Source organism: Exserohilum turcica (assembly GCF_000359705.1).
Source record: "Exserohilum turcica Et28A unplaced genomic scaffold SETTUscaffold_3, whole genome shotgun sequence".
Classification (NCBI taxonomy): domain Eukaryota; kingdom Fungi; phylum Ascomycota; class Dothideomycetes; order Pleosporales; family Pleosporaceae; genus Exserohilum; species Exserohilum turcicum.
Window position 1 is genome coordinate 905,041 of NW_007360136.1, and position 12,779 is coordinate 917,819.

Here is a 12,779-nt window from a genome sequence, read left to right on the forward strand (position 1 = left end):
TGGACTTTTGTTTGCCCCCTTGTCACGGGTTGGTCCCCCCTTTGGTTCGTTGCCTTGTCTTTCAGGCGGTGTTCCCTGTGCATTGGGTTAACTGTAGTGGTAGGGTTGGGGTTGTGGTTGTGGTTGCACCGCATAAAACCATATATGTAATGGGTTTTATGTGTATGCCGTCATTGGTGCCTTGCATATCGTCGACCGATCATTTGCTCTGCCACTTGCCCTCCTTCCCGTCGCCCCCCCCCTTACATACTAACCCGAAGAACCACTTTTTCGGTGGAGATAGGACAAGAAAAGAAGGGGGGAAAAACTCTCCGGTGTTGCACATGGTGCGGGGAGGACATAGAGAGAGCAAGAGACAGGTTCCTGGTGTGCCCCCCTAACACTAGCTACATACGTTTTTTTGTGGGACGGATGCAAGTTGACGACGTCCATTGTGTCTGTTTTCCCTTCTCCATGCTTCAGGAAGTGCGGGAAAGCCATCTTGATCTGAGGTTTTTGGTTTTCTTTTTTGCGTTGCGCTTTGTTTCTTTGGTTGGTGGTTTGATTACTTTCTTTCCCATGTACTTACAGCTTACATTGGTTGTTTCTCTGAGATGCTCCGCGTCACATGCGGCAAGACAACACATACTTACATACACACACATATAGACAGGGCCACATCTTCACACGTGCAACTGTCCGGCCGCCGCCGCCGCCGCCCAGCCCCGCCGCGGTTTTCCCTTACAAAGACATACTATATACGAGAGAGAGGGAGGGCAAGAGTCAGAACAAAGTCTCACACCGATGCATGTAAGCCAGACTGCATGGCTAAAACGGGTCTGCACAAACGAAGACACAGGCAGACGTCTAGATCCCAGTTGCCCACGCGTAGTCCGACGCAAGCCATTTGGCACCTCATGCCCGTCAGCCACCGCGTGGTCGGTGTGATGTGATGTGATGATGTGCCGGGGGGGGGGGGGGAGAAGCATGATGGCGCAAAGAAACGTGACTGATATTCGATGCGAACTAGATGTTCTAGATATCAGATTAAAAAGCGTCATCTGCAAAAGGCGGCTTACTCGACGTGGACATGGCCGCGCCTCAATGCACCTGCAGCTGACATGCAAATAAGCAGGGTTGTGTCAGCGTTCCACGGCCTACTTACGCGTGGCTCGGGGTTGGAGGCAACAGGAGGAGATTGGACAACGTACGCCCGTGGTGGCGGGCAGGGCTGGTCTGGTCGGGCGGCTGTTACATTGCATGTCAGGTCATGTTGAGAGTGTGATGGTGGTGGTGGTGGTGGGTGTCGTCGTAGTCGTCGTCGTCGTCGTCTTCCTCGCATTGCTATCGTTTGTTCGGAGGTGACGGCCGCAATGGGCCTTTGCCTTGATGCTCACACCCTCTTTTCCCCATGCCGTCCATCAGGCGGCTACGAGTGATGGAGTTGGATACTTACCACAGCGAAAGCTGGGTATTGTCCAAGAAGACGCCAGGATGGATGGCGATCTTGTCATGCATGCTAGTGAGCCGCAATCAAGGTGAGAGAGCATTTGTCAACGAGGCTGCATCACGACTCACAGGGCATGGCGGTGCAAATTGCCAATAGCTGGTGTGGAGGCAGTACGTATCCAGCTTGGTGGTGGGCGACGACATGCTCTCATAGGCTGGCTACAAGATCCGCCGTCTCGTCCCCTCAACCCTCAGCCATTCCCTAGTCATAGCCATAGTCCAACTCTTGTCCTCATCCTTTCAAGCCTGGGCGGGACAGCCAAAGGGAAAAAAAGTCATGGTGGCTGCTGCTCGCGTAATCATGTGCATGTACGGTCGCTATCTATCTACGTACATGCGTACATAGCACGGTAGTGCAGGCGCGCAAGTGCCGGGGAATGGCATTCTTTGCCACACGGACATTGCGGATGCCTGTATGTCTGCATCCAGCCACGGATCGGCTCTGAAAAAGGGCATAAGCGGGCCAGAGAAGGATTCCATTCGGTTATCGTGGGCACGGAAGAAGGCAGTGTCGAGATTAATGCAACCGCGCACAATCCCACACGAGCAAAACCGTCTCTTCCCCCTTCTTCCCCCCGCAGCCCGCGAGACGGATGCAACGTCGAAGCACGATGGACTATCTCCCGCGCGCTCCTTGTCCCCTTTTTTCTTTCCTTTTCCCTCCAGCTGGTCGTTTTATTTTCCAAACACGAGCCCCGAGTTACCCCTCCCCACCTTATTACGTGCTTTTTTTTTTGGCTGCACATCACCTTGCGATGCAGCCGGACGACGTGGGCAAAAGTGAGGCAACGAAGGGTATGCCGAGTCGACCCAAGATAACTGGGGCCCATCGGCCCGTTTCCCATGCAGCGACAATCGCAAAGGGGAGAGAGACAGAGAGAGAGACAGTGAGAGGAAAGAGAAAAAAAAAGTCTTTCTCTTTTCGATTCCCTGCTTGCCTGCGGGCCCCTCCCACCTCCCCCCATGACACCCCATGTCGATGACACGGGCGACGATCCAACGGCCTGCACTCCCGACAGCAAATCGCTTCATCCGAACAATAAAGTGTATATGCGGTCCATGGCAGAGAGCTCAAGAGGGTGTGTATGTATGTGTGTGTGTGTGTGTGTGTGTGGGCGGTTTGATTTCCTGATAGTAAAGTTTGGATGAGAAAATGGTTAAACCAGCTCGACGGTAAGGCTTCCCCTTCCAATCACACGCCATGGTCAGCCCCCTCCACCCCTCCCCAAACCGCGGTGTTCTTTTCTCTTTCTCTCTCTCACTCTCTCACTCTCTATTCTCCTTCTCGTCGATATCGCCAAATACGAACATTGATCCGTCCCTACATACATCCTGCAACACGGACTGCTTGACATATGCCATGTAGGGGATGCAAGGGCACTGATATCGGGGGGCGGGAGGACCCAAACTGCATGTATCCCCCCCCCTCTTCTATGCAGTCCAGCCCAGGGTCTTGCTTGCTACTTGCTGCTTGTTGCTGCTGCTGTTGCTGCTGTTGCTGACTCTGCATGCATGCAGCCTGGTCCTTTGGTGATGCTCACTATCGCTGCTACTGCAGGCGCACAAGTGGATACCATTGTTGCTCGAAATCGACCCAATCGTTCCCGCACTTCCGGGCGCAAACCCACCTTGTTTTGCAGTCCCGCTCTCTTCCACGACGCTTTGCTGCTTTTGCGCTGCCCTTCGCGGCGATCTACGCGCGTCTGTCGGGCACACCGCGTACGGCCACCATGGAGCCCAGCCCGGACACCCATGTGGAGGTCCGACGTCAGTTCAGGCTTATGTGCCTCCATCCGCTTCGAGTCGTGGCTTGGGGCCCTTTTTTCCACCTCCCCACCCGCCCGGCTTATTATCGTCCAAGCCATGGCTGTTGGCAGTTGCTGAAGCAACCGACCATGTTGAGTGAGGCTGATCAGGACCGCTGTTTGAATCGTGTTTTGCAACAACCGCCCGTGTCCTTTTTGCCTGCGTCCAGTGACGTCTTTGGCACGTACGAGCTGACGCGTATCATGTCCAAGACTGACACGGCTGAGGAGATCGTCGGGGTTTTGTTGATCTTTGGATGCTCGTGGGTTTGATTGGTACGAAGCGGGAAATCAGTTTCCTCAACCAATGTTTTGTTGCCAAGAATTCTTTTCGAGACACTGCCGTTGCGGTGTAATAGCCATGGCTGTCATGGGCGCAGTGAAAGCTTGTTAGCTGATGTTGTCAGGAGTATATTGGTAGGTTTGCATATGGCTGATGTAGTAAATCATTACCCATTGTAATATGTCAAGGTTGATCGTGAAAAGGAAGCGTTGACTTGCTGCTCACTCGACAATGTCTACTTGGAAGTCTGACTAGAATACTTTGACTCTGTGATTTGCTTGATTGGCATACAAGTCAGCGTATAGTTTACTCGGATTTGAGCCTTTGAATATTATGACGGAACGTGATGAGTTGGTGTTTTGAAGCCACTACCAGTCCATTTGAAAACACCATAATGATGTCCAAGAATCGCACTCACATGCTGTCGAAAGGGAAACTCTCGATATGGCTAAGGGCATTCCCATTACAAACATGGTATCGATGACTCTCGACTACCCTTGCTCTGATCCAGACATGACCATTCGTGTGTTTAAAAACATACCGTTAGGATGTATACTGCTCAGAGTTACTATATAGATTGTAGCTAGTGACACCAACCCGAAGGACTCAAACATCTACCTGTCGTGTAAAAGGTACAGGGTATGCCATCTTCCTACTTTCTTGCATCGTGTACTCTACTGCGTCGAGAAACTCGCTGCGTCAGCATCCTCAAAGCAATAATGAAACAAGGAAAAGGGGTGCTGAAGAAACATTTAATAGTCCAAGGATATGGCCATGAGACATACGCTGTGGAAATTGATATAGCAGTTTTAACCTTTCCTCACTACAAATTTCGCATTAATCAACTTGTAGGTACATGTTTGTCCATCTGCAAATTCCTACCCATCCCCCTCTTCTTGTTGTACTTAATGTAGCTGCGGTATCAGTGTTGTGAAAAGTACTGTATTTCCGACTCCCAAGTCGAATTTGGCATCGGATCGACTTGGTGCGTTGGCACCTTGGAATTACGCATGGAATGAATAGAAGAAGTTCGTAGAAAGGAAAGGAAAGGAAGTAGCGATCTTGAATTCCTACGTCTTTGTAAATTCCCGCATGATTACTTGGTGGGCTGGGAGATGCTTTGATATGAGCTCTTCGTTCTGCTTTTTTTTTCTTTTGAAGTTGATATGAATATGTGACTGGTTTGGAGTTATCAACTCGCTGGCTGCATTATTAACTTGATTGCTTACTTTTTGAATTGCTTGTTTAATACTGAATAATCTCTTGCCTTGTCTTGCCTTGCTTTGCTTTGCTTGATTATATTCCTCTCGTCTTTTAAACACATCTCGTAGGAATCCAAAGAGAGAACAACGCACTTCCCCAGCTAAAACATACCATTAAACACTGTTTCCCCCCCCCCTCCCCCCGAAAGGGATCACATGGTACCAGATCTCCAAACACACCTAGTCATTACCATGCGCTATGCCACTCACTCCTCCAACTTTGAACTCTTCACCAGAACTCACTTACTCATACCTACCCACCACCTTCCCTCCACCAAATACGTTTTCACCACTTTCCCATTTCTCCATCTCTCCATATCCCTCACTCCTCCTCTCGCAACAATCATTCCTTTTCTATCTCCCTCTGTTGCTCTCGCCCAACTCACCTCACCTCACCTCTCCCTCCCTCCCTCCCTCCCTCCATTCATTTCCCAAATAAGTCACCTGAGCATGTGTAGCAAATAACCAAAGTAACATCTGCATTACTTAACCCCAGCATTGTGAAACCCGCTCGCTACCTGGGGCAATTTGTTACATCACGTATCAAAACAGGTGGATAGGATAGGGATAGGAATATGATACACATACGGGCATGTCATGCTGGAGCTGGAACTGGAACTGGAGATAAAAATGGAACTGGAGATAGAAATGGAACTGGAGATAGAAATGGAACTGGAGATAGAAATGGAAATGGCGATATAGAAGGGATGTGAAGATAGTGCCATCAGAGAAGAGTCTATCATTACTGTTGTCACTCCCTCACGCACAAAAAAACTACAATTTCTATTCTAGTCTTGACTTTTTTTTTGGTTTGCCTTGTTGTTGGCAATTAGTTTTGTTCTTCTTCTTCTTCTTCTTCTTCTCTCCCTTCCTTTACAGACTTGAACCGACTTGACTCAATCCAGTGTAAGCATACAAAGCAGTGTTTTTCCTTCCTTCCAGGATTACTATAATCAATCTACTTATTACAAACACTATTCCCAGGTTTCAAGTCAGACACTGTGGTATTTGCTGAAGCAACACTGTACAGTACAGTACAGTACAGTACAGTACAGTACAGTGCAATATAGGAAGTAACAGTACAATATTCCCAGCCAGATGTTGATGTAAGGAAAGGAGAGAGGACGGGATGGTTAGGGGCGATATGTCATGTCATGTCATGTCAACATTGATGTTAGTGTGTATTCTTCAGCAGTAAGGATTTAGATTGAGTTTTGCGAGTATATCTGGATTCGCGCATGGATGTTGCTAGAAGGGGGTGAGATGAGATGGATGCTGTTAGGGTAGAGGTAGGGGGGGGGGGGGATGTAGGAAGCAAGTTTTAACTGCTATAATAATAACACATAATAGTGGTACTACACCTTCATTCTCAAACTTCCGCCTGTTGATCTTATCGCTGTGTATAGTCTCTTAACTCAAGAGCTTAGTAAGTTAGTTCTTCCTTTCTTCTCTCTTCATGTTTGATATCTTCTAGGTAAAGTATCAAAGTAACATGACACAATATGTATCTCTTCTTGTTCCGCACATGCAGCTGGAGGTAGCATATCCCTTGCAATCACACTGGGCACATCAGAAAGCCCCACCTTTTATCCTCGAGTCGTCTTGGTTACGATAGTCCTTTTCATGTTATACACATGACCAGGCTTGTCTCCAGGATGGTATTGGTTTGGTACCAGGTATTGCTGGCACATTATATCATCCCTGACGGTGAAGCTACAGGACTGGATTCATGTGCTAAGAGTCATGTTGATGTTGATACAACAGATTTCACAATGTAGTCGGATCATGATAAAATATGGCAGTGAGGTGGTATATGCAGCACTTGATACGGAATGAATAAGTAATAATCTTGAAGTTGAAGGATGTAGAAACTGATATATGCAGGTCATCTGATCCTCGTACACAGAGTCCTAGGGTGATAGTGATGGTATGGATATTTTGTTGCAAGCAGGCATATCTACATAGACTGAGTGATTGATATTCTGCTGCTTGTGCTTGTTGCAGCGAGGGGTAGCCTGGGGTTGAGGAGAGGGCGTGGTAGATATAGTATGGTATTTCTGATCAAGACGTAGAGGCCTGGTACTTTGCATGATACTTCGGTGCATCTGCGTGTGATGACTGCATAACAGAGGACGAGTGGAAGCTGTGGTGATTGAGTGGATGTAAGTGTTTGTAAGGGAGGAGAAAAATATGCCCGAGAATGGGGTTGAAGACACCGTCTGCGATGGAATACGCAGGTTACAATTCTTGTGGTTAGTTTCAACCTCAAAGCATTGTCCCGCCACGCCCAAGGTGCGCGAAATTCCGTCTCTGGTTGAATCATCCGTACCAAAGTGTGCCCTGTACGTCGCACCTGTCAACTTGCTGTCACGTTTCACTCCGTTCATGTCGAGTTTCCAAGTGTGGCTGTACCAGATTAACCCCCCACGACCGGCTTCTTGACGCACAGAGCGTCTTTTCTCGTCTGCGCCACGACCAGTACGCCCAAAGCAGAAGCATGAAGATTAAGCGTTGGTGTCAAATGCTTAATATGGTCAAGCACGGCAGCAAAAGGGTTTAGCTGCTGAGCAGAGTTCATCGCAGCAGCCACGGCATCGGTCCTGATCGGGACAGGCGGCCAGCCCCTGAGAGAACCGTTGAGATGGCACCCAACGGCGCGGGTGCACCCAGGAAGCGAGATGAGGCCGCGGGCCCGAGGGAGATGAACGCTGCCACTGCTGATACGATGGTAATTAGCTGGCATAGGCGAAGTCCGACCGTGCCAGTATCGTGCAGATTGGGGTTGTTTTTTTTCGACGTGGTATGGGCTGAGGCGACGGCGCGGCAGCAGTCAGCTGCGACGGGTTTCTTAGAGCGCATGGCCATGTCGGGCAAGACGAGGTCCTATTGGGCGCATGTTTAAATACTCGAACAAGTCCCCTGTACGGGACGGAACAGCTCCGGGGCAGATGGTAGTGGTAGTGGTAGCGAGGGTGAGAGCGGTGTCGTCGAGTGCAGGGGTCGTGGTTCGCGTACGCCCGTCTGCCTGTACGACTGCCACGACCACTTACTCAGACGCGGGCGGGGATGACGGTCGCAGCAGTGGCATGGTGCGGTTATGCGTCCCCAGCAAGCGTCCAGACGACGACGGCGCAGTTGGAAGCTTCTGCTGCTATGCTCAAAGCATCCAAAGGCCCGAGGCCAGATATTGCGCTACCCCACTTCGGCAGGCCGCGAGCGTTGTGGCTGCAGTCGATTCTGGGCGGTCAACCCTCGTATATCGGCATGGCGTGAAGGAGAGACGGGGGTGTGCTGCTGGAGAGCCGTCAGATGTTGAATACCGCGAGCACGAGCAGTGAGATGATTGAGCGGCGCCGTCGTAGGCATGGTGCTTAGCTGGCGGCCGCGAATGCCAGCCATTCGCAGTCGCCGTCTGGGGATGGATGGGAATGCAACATGAGACTGCAAGAGTCGAGCCAAGGCAGGGAATCCACTTCGGCTGGCAAGCGAGGGTGGATGCGTGCTTGAACAGAGTCGTGCTAGAAGCACCGACATGCAGCATTGCGACGGTCGTGGTCGCATTCCCTCTCTTCTTTGCTGAACCCCGAGTTCGACTTCGCCATGCCCTGACGCCATGCAATCGCCAGACACCATCGAGCCACACGCGGCGCCACCCTCCATCGCCATCTCCACCACCACCTCCCGCAACAATGACCACGGCATCTCCCTGCGCGAGGTCGACCCCGTCGCCGTGCGCCTCGAGCATCTTTCCGTCTGCGTCGACGAGTCGCCCAATGCCCTGGCCCGCCTCTTTTCCAAGCCCAAGGCGCCCGCAGACCAGAGCCATGTCAAGACCATCCTCGACGACATATCGGCAGACATGCCGTCCGGCAGCCTGACCGCCATTATCGGAGGGAGTGGCAGCGGGAAGACGTCGCTGCTGAATTCCATGAGCGGCCGGCTGGCCGTAGGGAGCCGACTGGCCACGTCGGGGCGCACCCTGTTCAACGGCAGCGAGGATGCGTCGCAGATTAGAAGCGCCTATGTCATCCAGCAGGACATTCTGCTCCCCACCCTGACGGTGCGAGAAACACTGACGTATGCTGCCCAGCTGCGGCTGCCCTCGTCCGTCACCCAGCACGAGCGAAGGCAGCTGGTCGAAGAGGTCATTCTCGAGCTGAGCCTGAAAGAGGCGGCCGACACGAGAATCGGCAACCATGCGCACAAGGGCTGTTCGGGCGGAGAGAAGAGGAGGACAAGCATTGGCGTCCAGCTGCTGTCCAACCCGTCGCTGCTCTGGCTGGACGAGCCCACCACCGGACTCGACTCGACAAGCGCTTTCCAGGTGGTCAAGACTCTGCGCGACCTGGCCAGGAAAGGGAGGACCATCATAGTCACCATCCACCAGCCGCGCTCCGAGATCTGGGACCTGTTCGACAATGTCATCCTCCTGTCACGCGGCAGCCCTGCCTATGCCGGCAGTGCCAAGGAATGCCTTCCCTACTTTGCCAAGCTGGGTTATGAAATGCCGCCATTCACCAACCCAGCAGAGTATCTGATCGATGTTGTCAGCATTGACAACCGGAGCGAGGAAGCAGAACTGGCCGCCCGTGAACGTGTGGGTCGCGTGATAGCAGCATGGAGAGAGCATTGCAACAGTGCCCTGAACGAAAAGGACGCATCTGGCCCTTTGACTACGACCTTTACAAAATCTTCTGCCCAGCGAAGGAGAAAGAACCGCACCTCGCTCATCCAGCAGACTCGTGTGCTGACGGCGCGAACGTGGACCGTCACCATTCGCGATCCAATGGGTAAGCATACTCTCCACAAGCGCACGCGGGCTCCTACTGACACGACATTCCCATCGCAGGCATGTTTGGCAGTCTGGTGGAAGCCATTGGCATGGCCATAATTACAGGCTGGATATTCCTGAACATGGACGGGTCTTTGACCGGCATTCGATCGCGCCAAGGAGCACTATACAATGCGGCTGCGCTCCAGGGATATCTCGTCCTGCTGTACGAGACATACCGGCTGACCACTGACATCCAGCTGTTCGACGAGGAAGCACGGCAAGGCGTCGTCAGCATACCTGCATTTCTCATTTCTAGACGACTGGCCAGGATCTTCATCGAGGACGTTCCCGTGCCCCTCCTCTTCTCCCTCATCTACTATTTCTTCTGCGGCTTCCGTGCCGACGGAGCCCAGTTCCTCACCTTCTTCGGCATCATACTGCTCCACCAGTACATCGCAGTCTGTTTCGCCATGACATGCATTGCCTGCTCGAGGAGCTTTGCTGGCGCGAGCTTGGTCGCCAACCTGGCATACACTCTGCAGTCCATGGGCTGCGGTTATTTTATTCAGGCAAACACCATTCCCATCTACGTGCGCTGGACCAAGTGGACTGCCTATGTCTTTTACGCTTTCGGCGCCCTGTGCGCCAATGAGTTTACCGGCCAGTTCTACGACTGTCCGTACGAGGGTGGACGGTCGAACCCGGCCTGCAAAGAATACGACGGCGACTTTATCCTGGCTACGCTCGGCTTTCCAAAAGACTGGGTCTGGAGGCCCATCCTTGCGCTCCTGGGCTTCGCTATTGCCTTTTACCTTGGTGCTGGTGTGCTACTCAAGTTCTGGAATGCCGAGATTGTAATGGCGCGTGCAAGACCAACCAACATGGATGCTTCGGCCGGCAAGGAGAAGATGAGTGCGCGACCGCCCGAGGACGTGCGGACAATTGATATTCGATTAGAGAGCTATGGAATGGACGTGGAGAAGCGCTCGCTGCGTAAGCGCTGGACAAAGTCGATCCTCAACCCCATCACGGCAGACTTCCGGCCTGGGTCTCTAAACGTCATCATGGGGCCATCGGGCTCTGGAAAGACGTCTCTGCTGAATAGTATGGCTATGCGACTCAAGGACGACACAGCAACGCGATACAAGCAGTATGGTTCCATGACGTACAACGGCCTGATACCTGCTCGCGAAGTCGTCCACTCCATCTGCTCCTTTGTCACACAGGACGACGACGCACTTTTGGCTTCGCTTACCGTGCGCGAGACTCTCCGCTATGCAGCTGGATTGCGGTTGCCAAAATGGATGTCCAAGGAACAGAAGATGCAAAAGGCAGAGGAGATCCTGCTGAAGATGGGTCTCAAGGACTGCGCAGACAATCTCATCGGCAACGATATTGTCAAGGGTATTAGTGGCGGCGAGAAGCGTCGAGTGACAATTGCCGTGCAGATTCTCACGGAGCCGCGGGTGCTGTTGCTTGACGAACCTCTCTCCGGCCTGGATGCATTCACTGCCCTCTCCATCGTCGACGTCCTCCGCGGCCTGGCGCAAGAAGGCCGCACGCTCATCGTGACGATCCACCAGCCACGCAGTGACCTGTTTGGTCTTTTCGGCAACGTTCTCCTGCTCGCTCGCGGCGGCCACCCCATTTTCTCAGGCCATTCCACAGACATGTTACCGCACTTTGCAGGACTAGGCTACGAGTGTCCAGAACACGTCAATCCGGCCGACTTTGCCCTCGACTTGATCACCGTCGACCTCCAGCACGAAGCACGCGAGGTAGCCAGCAGGAAGAAAGTGCGCAAGCTCATTCAATCATGGACCCCCGATGCCTTTCCCGTTGCCCGTACCGGCTCCATTACTACGCCTGCAGAATTGGGCAGTATGGCTCGCGAGCCGTCGTCGTTCCTCACCGCATACTCGATCCTGATCCGCCGTGCCACCAAGAACTTGCTGCGCCAGCCCGACATCATCATTGCGCGAATCATGCAAGTCGTGGGTCTTGGTATCGTTCTTTCACTCTACTTTGCGCCCCTCAAGACAAACTATTTCTATGTCCAGAACCGACTTGGACTCTTGGTGGAAATTGCACCTCTTTATTTCGTCGGCAGTAAGTCCGCCTTGTTCTTACCGGACTGGGAAATATACTAACACCGTCCAGTGCTCAACAACATTGCCGTATACCCCACGGAGCGCGACGTCTTCTACCGCGACTTTGACGACCGCGTCTACGGCGTGGAAGCCTTCTTCCTCACCTACATCTCCATCACGACGCCGTTTGAGATCCTCAGCTGCCTCATCTTCGCGCTCTTCGCCGTCTTCGCCGTCGGCCTGCAGCGCGACGCACAAACCTACTTCATCATCACCTTCAACGCCTTCTGCATGACGAGCTGCGGCGAGAGCCTGGGCATAGCCTTCAACACGCTCTTCACGCACACAGGCTTCTCCGTAAACTGCATGTCGGTGTTCCTCAGCGTCGCCCAGGTCATGGGCGGCGTGCTCTCGCTCGAAATCCCAGCTTTCCTCCAGGCCTGGAACCACCTGTCCCCCGTCAAATGGGCCGTCGGAAACATGGCTCCTTACACACTGCGCGGCCTCAACTTCTCATGCGAAGACTGGCAGCGCGTCAACGGCCAGTGCCCCATCCAAACGGGCGAACAGGTCCTCGACTTGTACCGCCTCAACCACAACCCGGAAATGAACATCATGGCCCTGGGCATCTGCGCTATCGTATACAGGTTCCTGGCGTACGTGGTACTCAAAATGGAGAGGGAGCGCTGGATCGGTAGGGCGTGGCGCAAATTGGGCGGCGGCAAGAAGAAATATACAGCCAGATTGCTGCATGATGAGAGTGTGCGCAACTCGACGATACGCCATTCGACGGTGAGGAACTCGTTGGCGAGGAATTCCATGGCGAGGAATTCGACTGTCAGGAACTCGCTCGCATAGAAGTAGAATAGATGTATATGTTGTTGATGAAAGGTTCCATTTTTATTTATTTCTAGTGCTTTCAGTGGTTATATGTGTTGTGCTTGTCTAACAGATATAGATAGATGGTGACTAAGACAAAAGGGGGAGGGGGGGCAATTGCAAGGAAGTGAAGTGAAGTAAAAAGCCAGGAATATGGACGGACATATCTATCGTAAGTAAGTAAGCAGCACAAGTAAG

The 12,779-nt window shown here is 52.4% G+C and overlaps 1 protein-coding gene across 1 annotated transcript; it reads left to right on the top strand.

The window, feature by feature from the left end:
• Nucleotides 1–8,766: 8,766 nt before the first annotated feature.
• Nucleotides 8,767–12,560, top strand: SETTUDRAFT_91355 (uncharacterized protein; the record flags this gene model as incomplete). Its single annotated transcript, XM_008029110.1, has 3 exons — nucleotides 8,767–9,628; nucleotides 9,688–11,721; nucleotides 11,773–12,560. The coding sequence occupies 3 exons, from the start codon at nucleotides 8,767–8,769 to the stop codon at nucleotides 12,558–12,560; spliced, it is 3,684 nt and encodes a 1,227-aa protein (XP_008027301.1).
• Nucleotides 12,561–12,779: the final 219 nt, after the last annotated feature.